Source organism: Elephantulus edwardii, unplaced genomic scaffold (assembly GCF_000299155.1).
Source record: "Elephantulus edwardii isolate Elephantulus edwardi_28Jun2011 unplaced genomic scaffold, EleEdw1.0 scaffold00043, whole genome shotgun sequence".
Lineage (NCBI taxonomy): Eukaryota > Metazoa > Chordata > Mammalia > Macroscelidea > Macroscelididae > Elephantulus > Elephantulus edwardii.
This window is the reverse complement of record NW_006399793.1, coordinates 2,815,619-2,843,396: the sequence shown is the minus strand read 5'-3', so window position 1 is coordinate 2,843,396 and position 27,778 is coordinate 2,815,619. Positions and strand designations below refer to the sequence as shown.

At 38.0% G+C, this 27,778-nt stretch overlaps 1 protein-coding gene across 8 annotated transcripts in view; it reads left to right on the top strand.

The window, feature by feature from the left end:
* Positions 1–17,673, top strand: part of MEF2C (myocyte enhancer factor 2C) — a 189,387-nt gene extending 171,714 nt beyond the window's left edge. For 3 of the 8 annotated variants that reach the window (XM_006885353.1, XM_006885350.1, XM_006885348.1), the window contains 4 exons: positions 5,603–5,775; positions 8,148–8,277; positions 8,836–8,971; positions 15,028–15,349. In XM_006885353.1, the coding sequence (XP_006885415.1) occupies positions 5,603–5,775; positions 8,148–8,277; positions 8,836–8,971; positions 15,028–15,349 (761 nt within the window). Of the gene's footprint in view, positions 1–5,602; positions 5,776–7,220; positions 7,245–8,147; positions 8,278–8,835; positions 8,972–15,027 lie in introns of all 8 variants that reach the window. The other 5 variants (XM_006885354.1, XM_006885351.1, XM_006885347.1 and 2 more) reach the window with 4 other exon arrangements.
* The last annotated feature ends 10,105 nt before the right edge of the window (positions 17,674–27,778 follow it).

Here is a 27,778-nt window from a genome sequence, read left to right as displayed (position 1 = left end):
TCAAACTATATATAGTCCAGAAAGCCAGGCAGGATGCTGACCCAACAATGTTAAGCATTGTATGAAAAGGGAAAATGATGGAAGTGGTAGTTGAGAAAGAGTTCTCCAGGTGAATAGGGAGTGTACATGCAAAATTAAATGTAGTGTACACACAAAAGCTCGTGCACATATTTGAGGAGGCAAAAGCCATCCTGAAACACGTCTTGCTCTTTCTTAGTTGTTGTCAGTTTGGAACTGAACTATAGTTAATTTTCCACTGAATTTCCAAGGGGTAGGAGATGGCTCGTGTGTACCCTAAAGAGTGGGCAGTCCAGTCGAACTACTCAAGGCAAGAGTAGGCCACCAGAGCTCACTGTCTTTAGACCTAAAGAAAAATCTTCAACTACAGACTAAAATTTAATCTAAAAGTGATTGAAATCTGAACTAGTGATGGAAATTGAAGAAATAGGTGCAGAAAAAAAATTAAAGAGAATCTAGCAAGATTTGATCTTGTGCAATTGAAAAATGGGAAGAAAGGGGCCAAAGATGACAAGCTTAGTTTGAAGAGTAAAAACAGATGATACCAAGTGCAAGAATGTGCCTTGGTTTATCTGGACTACAACAACAAGAAGAAGTTATTATTTTGGGGCTTTTATGTTTTGTATGCTTATATTTCTAATCAAAAGTCTGGAAATTTAAAAAAAAAAGATAAAAAGACTTATAATATCTAAACAATCAAATAAGACAAAGTTCCAGGACTCTAGGCTCAAAGAGGCAGATAACCCAGTAAGCAGGGTAAGAAAAGGAAGAACTCATGCTAGCTAGCTAATCTGTAGCAAACAAGTTCAAATATTTTTCACCATATTAAAGATGTGATGCAACTTCATCCATCAGAGACTGTCAATTTGAAGAGACTTTGATTCTGTAGGAAGACGCCAAGCAGTTGGGAGAGACAGATCCCAGCCATATCTCAGAAGCAGAGATAGGTAGAAGCCGAGTCTTTGATGTGGTGAAAATATGTGAAATTGTTTACTACAAGTGAGTAAGTAAGCACAAGTAAGCCTGTGCTTACCATGCAGGTTGGACAGTTTTATCACAGGCTTCATTCTAGTCAATGAGACAAGGCAAAATGTCCTCATAACATCTTAAGCCAGGAATATGTTCTTTGAATTTACAGCTTCTTAAAATAGGAGTCAATGAGAGAGAGTGAGAGAGAGAGACAAACCCGCAAGTGTTTGCAAGTCAACTGGGGAAGGAAAGAAAAAATTTTCTTCTAACACTGCATTTCAAGTTCCTCATATTTACGCTCGTTTTAATAGGAGTGTTTAGAAACTTTCAACCAGAAGAGGTAGATTCTGTTCGAAATGAAATCATGAATGCTTAAATTGTTATCCTTTTGGCGAAACAATATTTTTAATCAAATGGAAGTATAACACAAACTGACTCTAAAGTTGGTCTGGTGTTCATTTTCTTATAATCTATAATCAGGAAATCCATTCACTCATGCTATATAATTTTTGTGCTTTTAAGTGGTCAGGGGAATGTGACATCTGCATGCAGTCACATCTAAATTGATAATTGTCCAGGCGGAGGGTAATTTTAAAACATAGCATGAAGAGAGGTTTAATCTGTATATTAGAAGGTTGTTGAGGGGTGGTGTTTCCCACCCCTGTCCCAGCCCCCTGAATTTAAATGAGACTGGTCCCGCTGGTGAATTTATCTTAAGGTGGGACAGCAGCCTCGGCCCAGGCCACAGCATTCTGAGGGAGGAGGCGGCGGCTGCGGTTTCAGAGCCGGTTTAAATGCAGGCTCTTCTTAGCAGTAAACCACACGCATGTATTCATCATTGATTTTCAAATGATAGGTTTCTATATCACTGGCTTGGGATCCACAGTCTTGCATTCCTGAATCTATATTATGCCAAAAGAATAACAATTTGGTGGCTGGAAACAGAAATGGTTATTATACGGCTCCAAAATGCTAGCTGGCACAATATGCTAAAAGCAGCAGAAATTCACCGGTAAAAAAGCAGAATTTATTTGTTCTTAAAAATATAACTTGATGCTCTAAAATATTAATTTAAGAGATGTCATCATGGTTCAAAATATTTTACATTCAATATGTAAACACCTTAAAATATGTGACTAATAATTCTAAAATGGGTTCATTTCTAAAGAGTAAGACATATTCCAAGAGAAAAGCAAAAAGCTTTTTAAATCCTTTCTTTTTTTTTAAGTTTTGGAGTGTATAGTGGATGGAACACATCGATGTGTATTTTTACTTTTTCTGTTTATTCTTTTAATTTTTATGTTGTTTCCTCAAATCCTTGTTTAGAAAGTGGGGAGAAAAATAAGCTTTGTTGAAATTTTTCAGAAAGTTTGTAGAAAAAAAATTTTTTGAACCCTTTTACAGAGTGTCTGTGAAGCATTTCCATATTTGCACACTCGCCGAGGGCTTGCCATATCATAGGACAACACATTTCGCAAAGCGGTTTTACTTCCTTTTAGCAAAATAACTCCTCCATGCAAACCAGTATCGGCATCTACTGAGCCGGGGTTTTAGTTTCTTCTGATCTATTCAAGCTTCATTGCACCGCTTAACTGACTTCTCTCCCTCCCCCTTTTGAAATTACCCAACTAATTTTCCATTTGATTGTTTATTTAAACCAGATCTCACACAGGCTTAATAGATAAGTGACATATGTATTCAGTATGTCAGTCTGAACTTCAGCTGACAAGAAAGTGGAGTGCAAATTTTGCCTCACTCCTTTTTCGTCTAATAAAAATCTATTAATTAAACTAAGGCCTTACCATAGTCAAAATAGGATTCAGTAAAACATGATAAATACAAAACTTACATGAGCACTCCATTTCATCAAGCATTTTTTCAAAGTGAGCATATTCTTCGGTTTTTTTTTCTCCTACTGAGAAAAAGTAAATATATTTGTTTCATGTAATAACTTTTGTTACAGAGAATGGTCCAAATTAGTGTTTTTTTAAAAAAAAAATTACTTTTGACACATCTTGCTAGCTTCAGAGACCTTAACTTTGTTCTTAATTTAATTTTCTCCGAGTTTTATTATAAAGGAGTAATTTATATTCAAGCTCTACAAAAACCCCTTAAGCATCAACTACTGTGGACAGGATGCCTAGGAGGTGTTTTTTTTTTTAGGATTTTTTTTCCCCTAGTAACTTGGAGAATTTTTTGCATAATCCAGCTGACAGATTTAATCTTGTAGTTATTTGTTATATATTCAGCCTGTTTATTCATGCATAAAATGAGACAGGTAAATGAATGGGGTATGAAGAATAAATGTGCCGTAGAAAGTGTGCCTCAAATATATCCGAATTCAAAAGATGTTCCCAAAAATATCTCCTAAAAATATAACCATATTTTACCTTCCCAGTTCTTCATATCCAGTCCCTCCGACCCGTACTTAGGTCCCTGTCTGCATTAACAGCCTGACCAGTACCAGGTCCCTGCCTACCTTAACAGTCACTCACTGCCATTCAGTCACTTCAGGCTCACAGTAGCTAAATCTTTGCAGGAAGAGATCTCTCATAGTTCTCTCACAGGGCAGCTGGTGGATTCGAATTGTCGACCTTTCAATTAGCAGACCAACACATAATGTACACCCTGCACTACCAGGACTCCTAGTCCACATGCCAAACCCAGAAAAATCAAACCTGTGGCTATTGAGTCGGTTCTGACTCATATCAGCCTCTGTCAGGTTTCCAAGGACACACCACACACACACACACACACACACACCCCCAACTTATAGGGGGAAAGTGCCAGTCTTTCTCTGGCGGAGCAGCTGGTGGATTTAAACCACTGAACTTCTGTTTAACAAGCTGCTACATCACGCACCAGTCCGCACTGCTTGGCTTTCTGATTCCTCCGTATAGTAAAAACCATTTCTTGACTTATGCTGTACCTATGTCCTGAAACCTTCATGACTCTATATTTAGCCTAAAATTCAGGGACTCTTCCACAGCCTGGCTTCCTTTCACCACCCCTCTTTTCTAGAATTCTCTTCTAGACAAATGCAAACTCAGGCCACCAACATAGAGTGAATTCCAACTAACTGTGCCCCTGTTTTGTACTGCTGAATTGAAATCAACTTACAGCTGAACTTCCAGTGGGTTGGTTTCCAGAGGCTACTAATCACAAGGGAAGAGCTTGCCCATCTTTCTTCCTCCAATAAGTTGGTGAATTTGAACTACACACCTCTGGGTTGGCAGCACAGCTTCCTACCACCAGACCCCCAGAGCTCCCTATAGCTATCCTATTTACAAACTGTGCTCCCTAAATTTCCATGTCAGCCCTTTCTTCCAAGACCTGCCCTTTCCCTACATCTGTATCAGATCATCTCTGGCCCCCTTTGAAGTCAAGAGCGCTCCTCCTGGGCTCTGGAGCACTCTGCAGGCCCTTCACCCTGGCTGTCTTATAGGAATCCAATCTTTTCACTCAGAGGAACTACAGAGCACTCCCTACGCCCGTGGCTCTGCAGCCTCCATAGTGTCTTTGGTCCAGAGGTAATAGATACTTGTGTTTTGTGATAATGATAATGATGATACTAACAATGAGGTTTAGCTGTCTCCTTCAGAGAGCCTCTGAAAACAAATGTCTGGTTTTCTAGAAAAAGTTGTAGAACCTGGTAGTTGATTTCTCCTGCCCTCCAATCAGGACCAGGGCAGGATGGCGGCCCCAGGAGTTGAGTCCACCCTTCTTCCAGCTCAGGTTGTGTTTCCAGTGGACTTACTCTGTGGTTCTTGTCATGAAGCAGTATATTTTGCAGTATGAGACACATAGGCCTTCGGATATCCATTTATTTCTGATAGTAGGAGGCTAAACATCAGAGGCCTTTCCAGCCTTCTCAATCGATGGCTATTCCTGTACCTGATGAGTCAGCACCTCCTTAAAGGCAGCATCCCTTGGTTTGAGCTGAGAAGGATCCTGCTTCTTGAAGTTCTGTGTGAAGAGGAGAGCAGAGCTTCAGGGTTACACACTGCGCTGAGCACAGAGGATGACCCTGACATCAGGAAAACCAGGGGGAGGGTTGGCCCGGAGAAAAGGGCCACTGAAGAGCCAGTGTGTATGCCGCATCCCCTCCCCTGCGTGCCCTAGAAATTACAGTCTTGCTGGTATGCCCTTTTTCATTTAAGGACACACAGACACACTAAATAAAACCCAAACCAATGAGCTGAAAGAGTGACTCACACCTACTAGACCTGGAATGAACAAGTTGATGAAAGTGCAGGAACAATTCTGTGCTTTTCTTAGACTCAGAGCAACTTTCTTCCGGTTTTATTTTGTTTTGCTCTTTTTTTTTTTTTAACCAGGAGAAAAAAGTACACAGTGACTTCTAATCATTTTGGTGAATATCAGTTGTCTCCTTTTTTAGAAGTTTTTAAATCTCCATTCTGAGGTATCCTAAATAATGAACTGTGTTGGTTACTCTTCACATAGAGGTTAAATTGGTCATTTATGACGTTTCAGTATATGTATGTTGTGTCTAACCTTGCTAAGCTTTTCTTTGTCATCCCATATAATGTATTCTCTGGAACCATAGGGGAGTTTAGATTTCGCCCTGAAAGTTTTCATTGTTTTGTTTGTACAGGGAATGGCTATGGCAATCCCCGAAACTCGCCAGGTCTGCTGGTCTCACCTGGCAACTTGAACAAGAATATGCAAGCAAAATCTCCCCCTCCCATGAATTTAGGGATGAACAACCGTAAACCAGATCTTCGAGTTCTTATTCCACCAGGCAGCAAGAATACGATGCCTTCAGTGGTAATACAAAACTGCATTTTGAATATTGATACTATTTCGTTTATGTTCTGTTGTTTCTTCATTAGACTTTGTGAATCACTGAGTTCTCCCAGAAAAGTAACGTTTCAATAGTATTGCTGGAGTCTTGCTTACATTTATTCCTAATGTCTGATAACTGGCTTGGGACTTCTTTTTCCATGTGGAAAATAGCCAAGAACCAGTAAACAAACTCCTGTATATGGCTGGTAGTCTGGGACCAAAAAAACATGCTTTTTAAAGACTTCCAATTTGTAATTTTAAGAAAAGTAACTGTGACTCTGCTCATGGGACATTTGACTTGACCAATCTTAGAATCAGAATCTTGAGCTTGGTATTACATGCCTGTGAGATTTTAATCATTTTAATGTAAAAAATATGAGTTTAGTTTTTTTTAAAAAATTACCTCAAAGTGCTAAAAATTAAATATGTTTTCCATAATTTCACATTGAACTTAGGTGATAGTGTTAATACATCCCATTTCTATGCATGGCCTAAGTTAATCTTTCTATATGTGTACTTTTTTACAGTACCTAGATTTCAAACACAAATTGCTTTTAAAATTCTAGGCATTTTAAGAACAGTGGTTATATTTTACTTTAAAGAGGAAAAAAAAGAATGAGTTCTTCTAAGATAAAATACAAATAAAAACATATATCAAGTGGCTCTCCGCAGTCGGCATGCCTAAGATTAAGATAATATTGTGAGACCAAATTCAACAACAAAGAGACTTACATCAATGTTCTCCAAATTAGCTTTGCTTAAGTGAGAGAATATTTAAAGCCCAAGATTCAGTAGACAAATTTAGATCATTCTGCAAATATATTTCTTTTTCTTTTTGTGCTCTGTGGCAAGCTTCAGGGTAAAACAGTCCTGCAAGCTGATTAGTTTATTATGGCACAGTGAAGATTAATTTTGAATATCAACCAAAAAAATCACATAATATGCAACGTTCCCTTTGGAAAAGACTAGGTCTAATAAATAAAACCTCCCACAGGGCTACAGCCAAGCAGTGTGGGCCATGGCAGGCTGCCTCTATCAGGAGATTTATTCCAGGTCCCTCAAAATTGATGCCTTCCCAGGGATTCTGTGAGAGGCCAGGTCTCAGCAGCCAGGTGCAGCTCCCCCTCCTCCAGCAAGTGGGGTTTCCAAGTACAATCTTATGTTCAAAATGTAGTGGTGAAATAATGAATGTGGAGCCACTGACCTGTGCTGAGAATCGGCTGGATTGTCTTCACCTTTGAGACAAACAGCTCATTAAGGGAAACAAAGAATGTCTTTGTAGAGAGTTATCTTTATAGTGTGGATTTTAAGAACTGTTTAAACTATTGGAACTATCAGAAGATGCTTTTCCTTTTGTTGAAAAGATACTGCCCTATTATAAATATTTACAGACATTAATTAATAACACTCCTTCCCCATGCTGTCAGTCTGAGGATGTGGACCTGCTTTTGGTAAGTGGTGAGGGCGGCTCCCTTAAATGGCAAGTGCCAAGAAAATCTAATGCTACTTTTTTAGTTGGAGGTGGTAGCTCTGGGAAAATTTTTTAAATTGTGGAGGTTACCAGAATATGTCAGTGTCACTAAATGTTTAAATATCATTACGTTCTCATGTAACTCACAGATGAATGTCAGGCTGTTTCTTTTGCGGGCTCAACCTCTGTGAGAGAAGGCCTCTCAGTATTTTAATTCCCTATTTTAGTACTTTTAAGTAAAATTCAGATCCAAAGTATTTTAATTTTTTAAACAATTCAAATTATTTCTAAAAAGTCTTAAGATATTTTTATTAATAATAGGTAAGTATTCTGTTATTTAATTTTCTGTGGATCTTGACTCTTCTTGCAGTAAGGAGTTAAATAGATGCTTGCCATCTAGTTTGAGGGAAGTTTAGGAGAATCTGAAAAAAGTGGTCAGAGCACCACCTGCTGGCCAGAACAGAGAATGAACCTCTACCCATCTGTGCTGTGCTGTATGTAGAACTGAACATAAAAACCACCGTGGTTGATTTTAATTTTTTTGATTTGCATTTGAATAAAAACTGAAACAATGGAAGTACAGTATACATATTTCATCAGTTTTCAACATAGTCTGTTTTTACCCATAATAAAGCTATGGTACTTGTTACTAGTTCAGTTGCCTAGGAGATACTGATGTAATGGGTTACTATGGCAACAGCTGGTCTCTTGAAAGATTGTAAATGATAGGGTTGGCAGAGTTCATAGAGACACATGTTAAATGATTAATTTTATGAGATTTATACCAAGTTATCTCTTTATGTGCAAAACTAATTCTGAAATAGAATATTTTAACTTTTTTAAAAAATCAATTAATAACACCTTTCTTAATTTACTTTAAAAGAATCAAAGGATAAATAACTCCCAGTCTGCTCAGTCATTGGCTACCCCAGTGGTTTCCGTAGCAACTCCTACTTTACCAGGACAAGGAATGGGAGGATATCCATCAGCCATTTCAACAACATATGGTACCGGTGAGTAGCTTCACCATGTGCAAAGTACGTTCAATATTTTTATTAAAAAGCAAGATAAAACATTACCCCTTAGTGTGTTGAGAACCTTTATTTAGTAACTGTGATGTCCAGAGCATGATACTATCACCCATCTTTTGTGAAGACAAAGTGTCTTTTCTTTCTTAAGTATCTAAAAGTTTTATTGACCCACCTAAGTTCAAAATAGAAGCACCAGTTAAAGGAAATTGAGCTGTTATTTCTTTGGTGTAACAGAAAGCTTACTTTCATGAGATATGTAAATAGTATTTCTTGATCATCAAATACAAATATATCTGTACTGCCAAGGGATAGTTCCAATAAACTAGAAATACAGGCTGTGCTACAAGGAAGCTGTCATGAAGTACTGTTGTTATAGTATATTCTTTCTACATTAACATTGTTCCGATGTTTTGTCCCCTTGCCCCCAAAAAGTGAAAAAAGGGGGAGTATGATAACAATCATAAGTAATAAAAATAGAATGTGTTAGGAGTAAAAAGAAAAGTTTCTTTTCCAAATAAGTGTCTTTTCCTTGTCCTTTAGAGTACTCTCTGAGTAGTGCAGACCTGTCATCTCTCTCTGGGTTTAACACCGCCAGCGCACTTCACCTTGGCTCAGTAACTGGCTGGCAACAGCAACACCTACATAACATGCCACCATCCGCCCTCAGTCAGTTGGGGTAAGCAGTATTACTTCTTTTATAATTTTATATAACAAATGGAATTTTTAAACAACAAATGGCAATCTTTGAATATGTGCTTTCGTGTCCATTTGAAACAAGAACCAAACAAACCCATGGCATCCAAGTCAGATCTGATTCATTGTGACCTATAAGACAGGGAAGAATTGCCCCAAAGAGATGGCAAGGCTGTGAATCCTTCTGGAAGCTGGCTGCCCCGTGTTTTTTTTTCTCCCACGTCACAGCTGGTGCGCTCAATCAAACCTTTCTGCTAGCAAATGAACACTTAATCACCACTATACTACCAGGGCTTCCTTAATAGCCCACAAAGAATGTAATATTGTTTTACTTTATCAAAATGTGGAAGTAACTATCAGATCAATACTTTCCAAAGAGCTTAAGTATCTTGTATGTAAGAGGTCAGAAATCTCTGTGAATATTGTACATTTTTATTGTTTTGGGCTATTTTAATTTCCCCTTCTCTCAGTAAAGGATAGAGTTTTTATTTGGTTTAATTTTCATATAGTTCTTTTGGGGAACAAGAGGTATTTATAACTACAAGTTTTTTTAAGATATTTGACAATCTTCACTTAGCATAAACTAGTAAAGACTGAAGTTAATTGAATACTCATAAGGAAAGCTATTTAGTCAGTATTTAGGTTTCAGATACTTATAATAAATAAGATGCATATTGTATTTGTGATTGATACATACATACACTAATTACCAAATTTGGATATTAATTTTTTGTTTGTTGGTCAGAGGATATGAGTTTCTGCCCCCTTGTGGTAGTTTTGAGACATGGTCTTATCGTAGAAATGACTTCGCATTTGTTAATGGAAATATTAAAACCTTCAAAAGCCCTGAATTGACAAGTTACATCACTTCTTGCAAATCAAAAAAAGTCTAAAAAAGGGGGGGAAAGTTTAAAAAATTAACTTGAACTTTAACTTAAATTTAACTAATGATCAGAAAACTTTAATTATCTACCAGAAGAGAATAGTCTAGACCCCTAGTTCTCCATTCATATATGCAAGGAGAAAATGAGAATAAAATATTAGAATGAAAAACACTGACTGATATTACAAAAGCATTTCTCTTCACTCTCCCCACAAGCACACACCCACCCCCAGATAGCTTTTGTGTGGTGTTGATTTAACGTAGATTAGTGGTCTGATTATGGAATCTTCCGTCCTTCACAGTTTGCTAACGCACAGCCCACTCACTCATCACTGTCATTGAAGATTCAACCTCTCATGTAAATAATAAAATAAATGCAACATGACATCATTGCCCTACTTTTTTTGGAAGATAATTAACTTTGATGATACAAAGAAAATTGATCAACAGCAGTTTCTCCTTTTGGGACATTCTCATTTTCTTAGGAATTTTGGCTATCCAAGCAGATATTCATTATAATCACAGCTATTCTAAGGAACTAGCACTAAGTAGATAGCACAATCTAGGCAATTCTTAAATATACACGTGGAGCTTTAAAGTGCTGTGATGCAGCCCTGCATCTATATACATGCTTCTGGTCAAAAATAAAAGTAACATTTTACTTGTCTTTTCTCATTTTTCTCAAAATCCATCCTTTATAGAACCTCCTTAGAAATTGCCAGTGATTTCTAAAAAGCCATATCATTTTCTTTGAATCTGGCTTTCTATTGTTTTTTATAACTAATCAATTGCAGTTTTACATACATGCTTACACTTATTTACATATTTTAACTATACCAAACTTTTAAAACTCTCACCTATAGGAAAAAGCTAATTCTCTGTTGCTCCTAAAAGGGGCATTTTAAACGAGACGACCCTGCACTAGAACTAAAAATTAAATTGCTACTGAGTCAGAACCAACTCATAGCTCACCCTCTGGTGGGTTTCCAAAGGTTGTAAAACACACAGGCAGAGATTTTCCAGCTTTCTTCTGTGGAGCAACTAGTGGATTTGAACCACCCATCTTTGGGTTGGCAGCCCAACTCCCTACCCACTTGGTCAAGAGGGCTTCTTCCCTGTACTAGGGGAACTGAATTACAACAGCAAAGGATATATGTTGTTTAACACTTGATTTCTTTAAACGTTGATTTTCATAATGTATAATTTGACTCTAATTTTAGTCTGTGAGTTTTGATTGTACTTAGTCACTTTATCAATAAAATGGACAACTTCCAATTTGGCCCTTTCATTGCCTCTCTCTCCCTCTCTCTCTCTCTCATGCATGGGGGTGGGCCGGGGAGAGAGAGTGTTAGTTTTTAGAAAAAGATTTCTTCATTGGACAACTAATGCTCATACAGTAAAATGCTAAGCTGTGGGGAGAAAGTCTCCAAAATATAACATTTATGTAAAATAAATCCTGTGTTGTAGTCTCTAAATTATAACATTCATGTAAAATAAATTCTGCAGATAATGTAAATTAATGAAAAGAACTGAAAAGTTTTCAAAGCCCAAGTATTCATATATATGTGGATTGAGATTTCCCATTCTTTTGGAAAAATATGATGTTCAAGGTCAAAAGCAGGGCATATTTCCCCTCCAGCAGACATGCATTCCCTACTCCTCAAAGAGGTTTACGACACTTCTTTCTCATAATAAAATAGTGTAGTAAAGCTTTTGGTGCTTTGGCAATTCCTTTAAGACTTCAAAGTTACACTAAAATACTCTGATTTCATCTAACCAAGTTTGAGTGTGATTCCCTTGTGTGGAACTATGTTAAGCCCAGTAATGTAAACTGGTTTTTAATAGAGAGAGCAGAGGTGTCTTAACAGAAGGCACTTGCCAAGAATATTTGAGAAGATGGCCCCCAAGGTTTAGGTGGAGTTTTTTCTGTCACCTAAACAAAAAGGCACTCTGTTTTCTGAAAGCATTTTCAGGCCTTGAGTTGGGTGTGGATGTTCATGCATACTGAGAGAAACAACTTGGACTAGATAGAGATGCTTCTTAAAAGGCTGTTAAATGTCATCTGGTGGTCTCATCTCTAGACAAAGGTAGTAAGAAATTTGAGTAAACTGTCACCCTTTGGGTTCCACACAGTATTGAGGAAGAAAACTTAGTCTTCCCAGTTGTAAAGTAGATCTCTGTGTAGAGGAAAACTTGCACAGATGACTGTGCCTAGCCACTTACGGTTCCACTCACCTTTGTATAACACACAAACATGAATTATTTAATAATAATCTGTTATTGTTGTTGTTGTTTACCACCAATTCGGCAACAACCCATAGCTGACCATCCCAACAGGTTTTCAGAAACTATAAGTTACACAGGAGGAGATTACCAATGCTTCTCCTTCAGAGCAGCTAGTGGTTTCAAACCTTATACCTTTGAGTTGGCAGTGCAACTCCTCGCCACTAAGTCACCAGACTTCTGTCATAATAATCTAGGTTTTTTAAACATTTTGGTTTTAGAAAAAATAGACCCACATATTAATAATTGTTTCTAGCATATATAGAACAAAGTGATTTTTAATGCCATTTTCTTTTCAAGATAATATTTCTTTGATAACAGAGACTAGTCCTGTAAATACCCATTCTGTGTCTTATACCTTACCATATCCAGTATAATGAAGCTAAGCTGTGATATCACTTACATTTCCTTATTAGGGACTACTCAAAATATCTTATATATACTTTCTGTGTCAAATTAAAAAGATCAGTGAAAAATAATCTTAGAGAAGAACCTGTTTATTTCTAGAAAAAGTTAGCCAATAATTATTGAACCATTTTAGAGAATAGATGCAGCTAAACCTATGTAAGCCAACTGAAAGTGAGTCAAACCTAGAAAATTCAGCTTCTCAATGCTTTAGTAGAGAAATACGATTTTTACTATATTAATTTTTTTTTTTGCCTAATTTATCCAGATCAACTGTCTATGCTGGTCTGGCTCACCAAATTTTTTTTTCTAATTTTCCATGTCACCACAACTGTGATGACACAATCTAAATGTCAAAGGACAGACAAAAGCATTTATTTATATGCTACTTTATTTTCAGAATCCTAATTGACATTCATTATTAAACAGTTATGTGATTCATGATAGAGGCATTTAATTAAATCTTAGTGAAATAGTCTTTCTTACCCAGAGCCAGGAAAATTCTTTCTTCCAGAAATCAAAAGATGATTTCTTCTGACATCAAAATGAATCATTAAATAACTCTGAACTAAGATAAAATAGCCTACCATTATGGGTCCTTTAGAAATACAGATCTCTCCCTCCATTTTAATGTCTTCTTGACTTAAAGATAATTTAATTAAAACTCTGAGAAAATAGTATCCTAATGTAGACTATAGAATAATGAACTGCAAATCATTAGCTCCAAGAATAAATAGGTGGTTGAAAGTTATATGCACTCAATGTAACATCTTGATTTAAATGCCAAGATTGGTTTGTTTCTATAAGATCATAAAAAAATAGAAAAGAAAGGCTTATTAGGGCAACAAATAATTTCCCTTTATATTATGCTCTACATTTGCTTATCTATTAATAAGGGAAAGAAAGTAAGTATTTGCCAGTAGGTGGTGCTTTTGTATAAAACATCACTCAAAGATAAACTCATTTCTGACTCATTTTATATCACTATACATCGTTGGAGTTTATTGCATTTGAAAAAAGGAGGAAAAAAAGCTCCATGTTACTCCACCTTTTCCTCTGAAAAAGTTTCATTCCCTGCTCATAGTGACTTTTTTTTTTTAGGTAAAATAGTAAAAATAGATTTTTTTTTAGAAAGGTACATCACCAAAGGGTCAGACCTCCCTCCTTGGAAGACAATCTGAAGGAGAGGGATGCATAGTGACTTAATGCCATCACCTTCTATCCATTGGAAAATAGCCCATTTACAAATTTGAAGCGAGCCTGCTTCTCGTCACTTAAAACAGTTCTGTCAGTCTGGATAGCCTTTTATCACTCTGGATAGACTCCCCCTTAGGAAAAGAGGTTTCTGTACCCTTCTGACAATATAGTCAGATAATACTCACCCTCGTGGGGCTATCAGTGCAATCAGGATGCAAAAAACAGTAACACTGATGTGGCATGGGTTACTCCAGTGTATCCTGCTCAAAGTCATTGTGATTGATTACTGTCCACACTTTAGGGCTTCAGGCTTTCTCCTCCAGAATTTCTGATATCAAAATTCTCCCACACTTTGGCAGAAGGGAAGATTAAACTCTCCAGCAGTAGATGAGGGCCACGTACTGTAAACACAGGGAAATTACTGAAGGATCTCCTTTACAACATCTTTTTCTTAGATAACAACAGATTCATCAATTAAAGCCAATTAAAAAATCAGAAGAGGTGTGTCCTAAGGCCACAGAGGGAGAGAAATTTGGCATAGTTGTAAAACTGACAGAATTCTTATCCCACAAAGGGTGAGGAGAGTCACATATGGGTGTTCAAGTGTCTGTTTTTAAACCACTTTTGGACATTTATGCAGGTAATTGTCAGAGGCCTTACCTCCTCCCCAACGGTCCTCTATCCCAGGTTTCTCATGTGACATTTTATGGTTCTGTTCCTTGGACGTTCAAAGTTTCTTTACTTTCTATGAGGAATATGTAACTTAATTTTTTTTTATCATACGGATTCGCTTGAGAACAAGATTTTTGTCTGTAATAAACTTTTAAAAATAATTTCCAAGTAGGGGTTTTAGTTTAAAAAAAAAAGAACAAACAAAAACAAAAAGCCTAATTTAAAAGGTGAACACTGCATGTAAAGCCATCAAATTTAGAAGTCAGCATCGAGAGAAATTCCGTAGACCCAGAGGATGATTTCACTCTCTTGTCATGCCACATGAAGTTATGTTTGGGAGCCCTTTGGAGGCTGGAATATGAGCTATGAGTCAGGAAGCCTGGATATGTTAAACACTGTAATTACCACCGGCCTAATCAACAAAGGCAGCCTAGATCATTTTTAAGAAGGCAGTGCCCTCAGAGTCCCAGCACCCCCTCCTCCATCTGGGCATGCTCTGGTGTCTATGCGAGTCTTTAAGCTGATGTTTTATGTAATTGTGAGTTCCTGGGGGCTCCAGGCCTCCTCCATCTGTAACTGGGTTTCCTTTCCTCCTACAGAGCTTGCACTAGCACTCATTTATCTCAGAGTTCAAATCTCTCCCTGCCTTCTACTCAAAGCCTCAACATCAAGTCAGAACCTGTTTCTCCTCCTAGAGACCGTACCACCACCCCTTCGAGATACCCACAACACACGCGCCACGAGGCGGGGAGATCTCCTGTTGACAGCTTGAGCAGCTGTAGCAGTTCGTACGACGGGAGCGACCGAGAGGATCATCGGAACGAATTCCACTCCCCTATTGGACTCACCAGACCTTCGCCGGACGAAAGGGAAAGTCCCTCAGTCAAGCGCATGCGACTTTCTGAAGGATGGGCGACATGATCAGATTATTTACTTAATAGTTTTTTTGTTTTTTTTCTTGCAGTGTGTGTGTGTGCTATACCTTAATGGGGAAGGGGGGTCGATATGCATTATATGTGCCGTGTGTGGAAAAAAAAAAAAAGTCAGGTACTCTGTTTTGTAAAAGTACTTTTAAATTGCCTCAGTGATACAGTATAAAGATAAACAGAAATGCTGAGATAAGCTTAGCACTTGAGTTGTACAACAGAACACTTGTACAAATTAGATTTTAAGGCTAACTTCTTTTCACTGTTGTGCTCCTTTGCAAAATGTATGTTACAATAGATAGTGTCATGTTGCAGGTTCAACGTTATTTACATGTAAATAGACAAAAGGAAACATTTGCCAAAAGCGGCAGATCTTTACTGAAAGAGAGAGCAGCTGTTATGCAACATATAGAAAAATGTATAGATGTTTTGGACAGACCCGGCAATGGGTGGCCATTGGTAAATAAATGTTAGGAACAGGCCAGGTCACCTCATGTCCCACGAACCCCGAGAATGCTCACAAACTGCAGGCTTATCATTGGCGTATGGCACTCATTAAAAAGGATTAAAGACCATTAAAAGAGGACCATACCTATTTTTAAAAAAATGTGGAGTTTGAGGGCCAACGTATTTAATTAAATAAATAAATAAATAAATCTGGGTCTGCATCTCTTATTAAATAAAAATATAAAAATATGTACATTACATTTTGCTTATTTTCATATAAAAGGTAAGACAGAGTTTGCAAAGCATTTGTGGCTTTTTGTAGTTTACTTAAGCCAAAATGTGTTTTTTTTTCCCCCCCTCTCCTTGATAGCTTCGCTAATATTTTAAACAGTCCTGGGAAAAAACCAAAAAGGACTTTTTGTATAGAAAGCACTACCCTAAGCCATGAAGAACTCCATGCTTTGCTAACCAAGATAACTGTTTTCTCTTTGTAGAAGTTTTGTTTTTGAAATGTGTATTTCTAATTATATAAAATATTAAGAATCTTTTAAAAAAATCTGTGAAATTAACATGCTTGTGTATAGCTTTCTAATATATATAATATTATGGTAATAGCAGAAGTTTTGTTATCTTAATAGTGGGAAGGGGTATATTTGTGCAGTTGCACATTTGAGTAACTCTTTTCTTTCTGTTTTCTTTTACTCTGCATACATTTTATAAGTTCAAGGTCAGCTGTTAAAAGGATAACCTGTGGGGTTCAAACATATCACATTGCAACACCCTAAATTGCTTTTAGTACATTAGCAATCTATTGGGTCACCTGACATCCATTGTATATACTGATTGATTTCTTTCATGCTTATTTTTTGTTTTCTTTTTGTTTTGTTTTGCATTTTTTACCAAATCCAGGGCCCCTTTCTGATCTCATCATTTCACCATGCCTCTTGGAATTCAGTAAGTGCATATCACAACTTGCCCATTTCCTTAGCCATCGGGTTGATTTTCAGCCTAGAATTTGCTATGATATTTTTAGAGATATGCCCAGAATAAAGCAGCTCTGTTGTGGCACATATCCTGCAAATATTGCCCTAGAGTTAAGTGATGCGGCATTTACTTGGTGAATAAGTTCTAAATTCCCACAGAAGAAAAATGTGAAAGACTGGGTGCTAGACCAGAAGGAAGCAGGTAAAGGAATGATTGCTTCGTCATCCATTACCAGTTCTTTTAACTGGCCCTCAACTATCTTGTCAGCAATATAGGACTGTTGAGCAATCCCGATGTGTCAGGACCCCCAAATGTCACTTCTGCATAAAGCATGTATGTCATCTATTATTTTTCTTCAATAAAGAGATTTAATAGCCATTTCAAAAAAATCCCATTGAAGAACCTTTCAATGTCACTTTTTTAATTTTCTTCCAAGGCAGTACTATAACTCTTGTCTAATATTCATCAGTAAGGACTAATTTTCAGACCCTTTGAAAAGTGAGTGCCATTGAAAACAGATGATGCATAATGTTAAAAAAAAACAAAAAGATGTTTCCGTCTAGGAATAATTTTTCTTCTCTTGGAATGTGAAGATCTGTCGATTCATCTCCAATCATGTGCATTGACACAACAAAGAAGATAGAGGCAGTCAAATCAGCACTGTTTAATCAGTTTAGGATATTCCTTATCCATTTTTTTCTTTCACTTGCATAGTTGCTATGTGTTTTCTCATTGTAAAAGGCTGCCGCTGGGTGGCAGAAGCCAATAGATCTTATTAACGAGGCTATATTTTTCTTAACTTGGTCTGAAATCCACAATTAGACCACAATGCACCTTTGGTTGTATCCATATAGGATGCTAGCCTGCCTTGTACTAATGTTTTGTATACTAAAAAGAAAAAAAAAACCCAACTATCAACCATTTCATATATCCCACTACTCAAGGTATCCATGGAACATGAAAGAAGAATATTTATGCAGAGGAAAAACAGAAGATCATCCCTGAACACGTACACATACATTTATTCACATGCACACAGGGGGTGGGGGGAGCTAAGAAAATCATTTTCCTCACCATAACCTTGATCCCATCTTTATAACCCATCCATATAACTTGATGTATATAAAATATGCAAACATGTCACAAATGTTCTTTGTCATTGCAAAACACTTTCGTTTATCAATATCAGTAGAAATTTACCAGTGGGTGGGGTAGGGTCATTATATAAAAATATGAAGAAATAGCCATATTAATTTTTTTACCTGCAATTTGCCTCAGCAACCAAGAAAAAAGTGAATTTTTAACTCGGGAGATAAAGTAAGCTAGTGTGCCAGCCGAAGCCTTGGCTATTTATAGCAGATCTGACAATAGTTTTGTGGTTGTTTTTTTTTTAAGAACACGAAAAGAACAGAATCACTTAAAAATGGATGCCAGTCATCTCTGGTTCCCACTGCCGAGTTCCTATAAAGTGGTGGCAAGAAAGCGAATGGATAATCTGAGAATATTTTTTTTTTTAAGATTTCATGAAAAGAAGCACAATTTGGATTGTGATGAGTCATTTTATCTAAGCAATCTTTACCACTTACACTTTACCATAATTTACCATTTATTGAACTTGCCAAGCTAGGATGGATTTGGGAGTTTCACTGTCTGTCCATCATAGTCAGGAGTTTAGGGCAGAGCCCTGAGGGAATGTTATTTTACAAACCCAACTAACCTTTTTTTTTTTTAGCAACATTCTCATTGCAAGTTAAAAACTTTAAGTGGCAGTTTACATAACTACCAGTGTCATTTTATCTAATCCTGTTTTAAAAGATTTTTGGTGACAATGTTAAACTTAGAGAAACTGGTACAATATACACAAGCTGTGCACTCGTATATTGTACCCATCAGTGCGTGGAGGCTGTTCATTTCACCCTTTTTTAAAAATTGTGTTTTTTAGTATGAAAATGGTTTATTTTTTCCCAAAGGTGAAATTTAACATTTTGTAATGATGAATATGAAAAAAATACCTGTCATGTTCAGATCGTGTAAGGTTAAGTAAAATGTGAGAATTTTTTAAAAAGTGAAGATTTTTTTTAAGTCCAATACGATTTTTGAAAACATATCTGCCCTCTCATACCTTAATGTATTTGTTTTCCTTAAATGGCCATCTTTTAACGTAGAGATAACCTTTTTTTTTCTGTTTTTATCCTTTTGTTTGGGTTTTTGGTTGGTTTTTTTGTTTTGTTTTTGTTTTTGTTTTGTTTTGTTTTTCAGAAAGTAAATACTTTGTATTTCTTTACCAAAAAAATTTTTATTTTTTTTTTTTTTTTAAGAAGAAGCCACTTGAACCCTCAATAAAGGCTGTTGCCTTCGCACGGCATACTTCATCTGTTCCTGTTTGTGCCATCTGCTGTGATGTCGTCACTTTGTGGCGTTAATTTCCTGCCACTACAGATCTTTTGAAGATTGATGGAATACTGGTGTCTTTTAGAATGCTTCAGAGTACAGATGTAATTAAAGGCTTTTCTTAATATGTTTTAACCAAAGATGTGGAGCAATCCAAGCCACATATCTTCTACATTCAATTTGTCCATTTTGGTTCTTTTGATAATTGAGTATTGCATTTTGCCTTCCCCGTTCATACCTCAAATTAATTCATACCTCAGTTTAATTCAGAGAGGTCAGCTTCGCAATGCATTCTGTTGTGGTGTGGATACAGTACCCGTGTTGTCCTGAAGTAACATAGACCTGGGTCACTGGAGGCATAGGACTTGGATTGCTTCAGATGGTTTGCTGTATCATTTTTCTTTTCTTTTTTTTTTCTGGGGACTTGTTTCCATTAAATGACAGTAATTAAAACAGCTTGTAAATGAGGGCATACAAGCATTTGCAACAAATATTCAAATAGAGGCTCACAGCGGCATAAGCTGGACTTTGTCGCCACTAGATGACAAGATGTTATAACTAAGTTAAATCACATCTGTGTATCTCAAGGGACTTAATTCAGCTGTCTGTAGTGAATAAAAGTGGGGAATTTTCAAAAGTTTCTCCTGCTGGAAATAAGGTATAATTTGTATTTTGCAGACAATTCAGTAAAGTTACTGGCTTTCTTAGTGATGCAGTGTCCGTCGTGCATTTTTTTAAATTAATGTTTTTATTACATTTACTCCACTTTACCTTATTTTTAAAAAACAACTTCTACTCCGAGGGCCAACGAGCTTTCTCAGTTTTGAATATGCAGTCCTGTTTTTTACAAGATAGTCGTGTGTTGGGTGATAACATGGATTCTGACTTTTGAGGTGTGGTATGATAGAGTTCAAGGGTTACAGGGGGTGACTTAACTTCATTATCAAAGCAGTTACTTGGAGATATTTGATAAATTGATTAATCCACAGAACTTCACAAAAGTCAGTGGGAAAAGTACTGTCATGAGATGGTAACAGTTGTTTCTTAAAACTGAAGAAAATTGTTTCCTGATATCTTTTTTTAGCTTGAAAAATGTAGACTTCTGACTCTTCATGCCTAAGTTCATGAGTTAGTATAATTTTAGAAACTAAAATATATAAAGGAAAGCGCTAGTGGTCTGATTGCTAGCAATTTGCTCTGCCAACCCAAAGGTGGGTAGTTCGAATCCACCAGCTGCTCTGCTGGAGAAAGAGAGACATTCTCTCCCTGTGAGATTTACAGCCTCGAACAACCCACTGAAGGATCTGCTCTGAGAAGCGTGTGCTGGCTTATCAGTAGTTCCTGTCCTGAAGGAAAGGAGTGCACTTTGAGGGGGAACTGCATGTGACTTCAAGACAGCAAGACTTCCCCCCCCCCTTTGTTCTTACTTTATTTTTTCTTTTATTTTCAGCAAGCACTTACTAAGCAACTCTTATATGCAGTTCATGTGGTGAAATCCAGGGTGAATGAAAATGTAACCTTGACCTTTACGCAATGTAAACTGATTGTGGCGGTGGTGGCAGTGGTGGCTGTTACTTGTCCCCAGGTTGGTTCCCACTCCTGGTGATTCATGTGCACATTAGCACTGATTCATAAAGCTTCAAACTGTGACCTTTCAGAAGCCGATTGCAAGTACTTTCTTCAAAGGTACATCTTGGTAGGTTCACATTAAATTTTCAGCTAATGAGACCATTAACATTTTCTGCTACTTGGAGAATCTTTATAAACTACTCTTAACCTCTCATTGACATCAAATCAGAATCAACTCAGATCTAGATTTCAACCTTCTGGTGGGTTTTCAGAAATTGTAAATTGTTTGAGAGGAGGTTGCCCATCTTTCTCTGTAGAGCCAGTAGTGGATTCAAACCACCAGAGATGTGCAGCCTTTGGGTTAACGGTGCAACTCTCTGTGGACTATGCCACCAGAACCCTCTTGTAAACAAGTTGTTGTGTGCTGTTGTGTCGATGGCGACTCATAGCGACCCTGTGTAATAGCTCTGAATCCTACCCTATGTTGAGCCACTCTCGCCCTTTCTGACATACCTAACTCCATTATCTCAGTTACTATGCCAATCCATCTCATCCTGGGTCTTCCTCCTTTGTGCTGTCCCTCCACTCTTCAAGTGTGATGTCCTCCTTCGAGTACTGGTGCCTCCTGGAGATAAAACATTTCAAAGATATTCTCAAACAAGTTGCACCGAGTGCTAGAGCGAGCCATGCTTGCCCACTGTGAGCAGAGACGCAAGAGTGTGACATTTCAGGTCTACCCAGCAGGGAAATGTTGACTTGTGTTTACAGAGCATCCAGGCTGCATGAGATGAAAGCTGGCCACAGACCTGCAACCTCTTTGTTACTCATGGTCATGCACTTGCTTCAATGCTCTGCTGTAACCCTCTAAAAATTCCTAATAGCTTGACCTTTCAATGGGAGAGTCATGTAAGTGAAATCCAATGGTACAATGAAATACGCATTTCAGCAGGGAGGATACACAAAAAGGGGTGGAGGGATGCGGTCCAGTACACTTCGTGGTACTTTTCCCCTCACTTTATGAACAAAGTTTCATATTTCTGTTTTCCACTGTTGCATACAGATGATGATGTCTGCCATGCATGAAGATCTTTACAAGACACAAAGAGTGGGACAAGGGCACCAAAATGGGATGGCAAAAGTGTGCAGGACTAGTGGAACATTACACTAAACATAGAACAATTTGTAGAGGAGCAGTGAGAAAAAATTGAAAGAGTTGTCTGGGATCTGAAGATCTCCTTCCAAGTTAAGAAATCTGCGAGTTCAGCCATGTATTAAAAGATGGGTGGCCCAGAGTAGAGATGGAATTATTGGAATTCAGCAGATTATTATGTTATATATAGGTGTAATCATATATAAAAGCAGTTGTGCAAATGGTTAAACATGGGCCACCTTTTCAGGAAAAGAAGTAAGAAACGAAAGATTTCCCCAAAGTCGTAGCAGTAAAAAAGATTTAGTTGGTATTGATAACTCCATCAGGCTTGGGGGCAGACGAGTCCCTGACTACTGCAGTTAGCACATTTAACTGCTAACTGAAAGACTGGGAATTCAAGGTCACCCCAAGGCACTGTGGCTGAAAGATCTGGAGATTGTAAAAAGTTGTTTTTGTGTGCAGTCGAGTCACCTGTGACTTATAGTGACTCTCTGTACAGCATCTCTATAACCTGCCCTGTCCTGAGCCAGTCTCACTGCGACACACCTACTACCATTGCCCCAGCTACTGTACCAAGCCATCTCATCCAGGGTCTTCCTCTCCTACACTGTCCCTCCACCCTTCCAAGCATGACGTCCTTCTCCAAGGACTGGTCCCTCCTGGCCACCTACCCAAAATATGTGAGACAGAGCTTCAAAATCCTAGCCTCCAAGGAAAAACTCCAAAACAGACCTATTTGTTTTCTTAGTAGTCAATGGTATTTTCAAGACTCTTCCTCAATTCAAAGGCATCAATTACTCTTCTGTCATCCTTAGTCATCGTCAAGCTTTCTGATGCATAGCAAGTAATTGTGAGGACCATCCTGGTATTGAAGACTCTACAGAGCACAGTTCTACTCTGAATCACACGGGTTCTGTATCCACGTGACAGAATCCATTTGAAAAGAATTAGGGTGTTTTTTTTTAAATACATTAAACTAGAAATGGAGAGGTTGCTGGCTTTTTGAGGATGGTAATTCATTCTATCTTAAGCATGTTGAGTTTGACTTACATCCAGATAGCTTATGAAGATGATGTAAATGCAGGATTGTGTTCAGGACACCAGCTAATGCTGAAGATGGACATTTTGGATGTTAACAGTTCTTGTTGGACACTATGAGGTCAGAGCCGTCTCATAGCTGACCCCTCTTTGGCTTTTCAGAGTCTATTAATCACATGGAAGAGGACTGTTGCTTTTTCTCTGGAGGCACAACTGCTTAGCACTGAGCCACTAGACTAAAATGCAGATAGCAGAGAATACCATGTCAGTGTATGAGCTTGTCTCAGGTGAAGGGAGAGGGAAGAGGTGGGCATGAAATTGAAGGCAGGCAGTCCCACTGAGGAAAATAAACAGAAGGAAATCCAAAGAGTGCTATTATGAGAGGTAGAGGTGGTGGGGAAATAAAGGCATCCAACAGTATCCAATTCTTTATTCGGAACACAGAGCAGGAAGGTAGAAGAAAGAACTTGGTTCCAATCATGGTGTCATCTGAGGGAATTATTCCTTTGAAATCGAGTGGGAGAAGGGAGAGACCACAGAGGATGTCTGGCAGGTGTTTTAAAAGTTCAAGATAACAAGGCAAATGACAGTGATTTTAATGAAGAGAACTGGCTAATGAAGCGATCTAATGAAGGACATACAGGGTCCTGGGAAGGGATTTTTCGGGACAGGTGGTACCTCAGTGGATTTGCAGTCTGCGTTGGGGGTGGGGGACCAGAGTGAGCAGGGTGCAGGTGTGAAACATCCTGTAGGGGATTACATGCACTGTGTGCCCAGGGGCCAGATTGCAGTGTGGTTCTTTGAGTGGCATTTGGAGTCAATAGTAACTAAATTTGGCAAAAGAAAACTATCCAGAACAAAGCATGTGGTTCTTCATTTTGTGAATTGAGAAAATCCTTTTTTCATTACTTTTGCACTTTACTGAGTTATCTTTCCCATATGTGACCCTTATAAGATTGAATGCTAAGCAAAGTGCAGTGAGAAAAAAAGGGATGTTCACTTCCCTACTGTGCCACTGGCCAGTGCCTTGAATTGCCACTGTCCATATTGTTTGAAAGCAGAGTGTCCCTCACCAAGAGCAAGGCTGCCCTCTCCGGTCTCCTCTTCCCATCTGTCTTGGAATTGTATTATCAAAGAATACTGAATACCAGCTAACCCATGGACTGCCAAAAGAACAAATGAGCAAGTCCTGGAGGAAGTGCAACCAGGGTGCTCCTTAGAGGCGAGGACAGTGACATTTCATATCATGTACCTGGGGCATGATGTCATGAAGAGCCAGTCCTTGAGAAAGAACATGATGTTGGGAAAGGTGCAGAGTCAGAGAAAGATGGAAGACTCTCACCACAGTGGATTGACACACCAATGCTAACAACGGGCTTGAGAACATGGAAGGTGGTGAGAATGTCAGAGGACAGGCCAAGATTGAGAGCTGTTGTTCGTAGGGTTGCCATGGAACGTAGTCAACTCCACAACACATAACAACTTCCAACATGGCCTCTCTCTTAGAGGGCTTTTGCCTAAGAGTTGCAATTTAAGAAACTATGCAGGAAAATTCTCATTATTTCTAGTCCTAAAATACTTTCTGATTTTAACAGCAGCTTTGGCTGTCAGATTATCTCCATTACATCTCCAACCTCAGTGGCCTCGAACTTAAGAACCACTGACCCTGATGACCATCTACAGCTGTCAGCTTCTGCTGAAGGCTTAATGACAGTGACAATCACCCTTTGAACCTGGTGACACAGTACAAGGCCAGATAGAAAAGGAGGAAGCATGCACTGAATAGAAAGGGTAGTTCTGTACTGACTAGAAAGTTCTCTAAAAAGCATTTGACCCAAATACCACAAGACCAGAGATGCAGGGTCCATGTCAGTCCTCTACCCCTGTGAGTCCAGGCTGGTGTGTGAGTGATGGAAAGATCCTCAGCAAAAATGAAGCAGTTCATAGACTACCTTTCACATAAGGAAGAGGAGAATAGCAACAATGTGTTTGTTTCCTCATGTTCACGTGAAGAAACACTGGAGATATGTATGAAGAAATCAAGCAGTTAGCCAAAGTGTTAAAGGGTATTGAGGAAAGGAGTGAACAAGGATGTAGCAAAACTCAACAATATATAGTTTGATGTTTTTTAACCATGTGAATGTGCTGATTATTCAAGTAAAATTTTATTTGTATAAGAATTTTTTAAATGCAAATGCTATGCAAAAATGAATCTACAGACAACTCACAGCTCACTGAAGAGGCCTTTGGAAAATGCCTGTGTGTAGTGCAATGCATACACCTGGTAGGGCACAAAACTATCCTATTAGAAATTTGTTTTATAATATTTTTATTTATCTTGCACAAAACTGGTGATTATCCATAAACTTGAGAATTTGTATCTTTATGAAGTCTGGAAAATCAGACAATATATGTTCAAACATCGTGGTTTGCACACTTTCTCTATTGTTCTCTCTTTTTATTTTATTTTATACTGATTCATAAAGTTCAAACCTATTAGAAATTTTAAGGAGGTTGTGATTCTCATCAACTGACTGTACAATTGCATCAACAAACCTTATTAAAACAAGCAAGGTTTCCCCCCTAAATAAATTACAAATATTTCTAACAATATGGAATGCTCTAATGACATAAAGACTTTGTGTCTGTCCTGGTTGAAATCACCAACAATTCCTTGGGGGGAAATGGGCAATCTCCTCCTATTGTCATTTACAGCCTTGGAAACTGAATGGAGGTCATTAAGAGTCCAAACCAAGTCAACAGCAGTGAATTTGAGTTTTGAAATTTTTTTTTAAAAATAAGGCATTTGGGTGTTTTGTTTTGTTTTTTTTAAAAATCCATTTAAAAAACATTTACATATATTTTTACCCAAACTCAGTATCTATCCAATATAATTTTACTTACTCTGTCTAATCAAGCAATTAGTTTGTCCTGTTGAATCATCCAATTTTAAGACTGCAAAACCTAAAGATCTTGCTGACTTTTCTTTGAACTCACAGCTTGCATTGACTATTGTCACTGTAACCTGCTTCAGCACGTGGCCTACGCTGTTACAGGACTGAAACACAGATGCACATCATCCTTACCAACTTCTCTGTTGATAACAGGCAGGTGAAATGACATGGAGATTGTGTTACTTTACCTTAGAAAAGGACATTATGCTTAGAAAATTAGGGAACCATGAAAACTAGAAGTAAGCTTCAGTGAGGTGGGTTGACACAGTGATGAACGATGGACTTGAACACAGCACATATTGTGAGGATACTGCAGGATCAAACAGTATTTTCTTCTGATGTGTGTGTGGTCGCTATTAGTCAGAGCTGACTCAAAGGCACCTAACAACAATGAAACTTTAATTCACCAGCTAAATTCCCAAGTAAATGTTCGGTGGTTTTAAATAATACAGCTATACACCCTTCTCCATATTTTTTTTCCCTTCCCTGCTTTTGTTACTTTATATATTACATGCACAAAATATCTACCTTTAAAAAGGTTGTAGAAATTTTTGGTCAAATAAAAAAGTGTATGCTCTATTTCAAAGTTTATATTGGTGATAAAAAATAGAAAATAACTTCTACTATCTCTCCCCAAAAATGAGGTCAGCTCCAACAAAGATCAGGGAAATGGTACACAGCAGGACAACTTTTGGGTTTGTTATACTTATGTCACCATGTTGTTGTTCAATGGACTCATAGCTGACCTTCTAGCGGGTTTTCAGAGGCAGTCACATGCAAGGAAATTGCCCATCTTTCTCTCTAGTGTAGCTGAGGGATTCAAATGGCATGCCTTTGCGTTAGCAGTGCAGTTCCTCACCACTAGACCTCCCATTGCTAGTAAGGATGCTTGTCCTTTCAGTTGAATAATTAATTTTTAAAAAAATCAGGAAAAAATACTTATTCTAAACAATGCACCCTCTTCAGAATCTACTTTGAAAGTATTGACAACTACCCAAGGGCAACTCCAATTTTCCTCACCTTTTCATCTCCAGAGTAATATATCATATGGTCATCCGACTCAAAATGCCCCATGCCAGTCCATCTCATCTCACCAATGCCTAGTATGTCAATATTTATGCGTTCCATTTCTTCCTTAACAATATCTAATTTTCCTACATTCATGGTTCTCACATTCCATGTCCCAATCACCAGTGTCTGCTTACAACTGTTCCTCTTCCTTTGTATTTCCATACTTGAAAACTCAACCTCCTTTGCCTTTTTTTGTTATCTAAATGTGTTCTGTTGTACATAGGGTTTTCAGAGGCCTGCTATTTCAGAAGTGGATGGCCAATCCTTGTTCTTAGTCTGTCTTAATGTGAATGTTCAGATTTAGAGAAGTATCAGACAGACCATCCTATCCCCATACCTTTTCAACCTATATGCAGAACAGATTATGCGGGAGGCTGGGCCCTATGAGGAGAAATGTGGGGTCAAGATTGGTGGACGATTTATCAACAATCTGCGTTATGTGGATGACACAACCCTGCTTGCTGAAACTGAAGAAGACCTGAAGCACCTGCTGGAGAGTGTCAAGGACTGCAGCCTACAATATGGATTGAAGCTCAATGTCAAGAAGACAAAGATTCTCACCACTGGACCAATCGGCAGCATCAGAATGAATGGTGAAGAGATTGAAATTGTACACAGCTTTAGCTTGCTTGGCTCCACAGTCAACAGTCTTGGCACCCGCAGCAGGAAATTAAAAGGCGCATTGCCATGGGAAAGTCTGCTGTTAGGGACCTCTCCAAAGTACTGAAGAGCAATGGTGTCTCTCTGGAGACTAAGGTGTGTTTGATACAAGCCATGGTCTTCGCAATCACTTGTTATGCATCAGAGAGTTGGACCATGA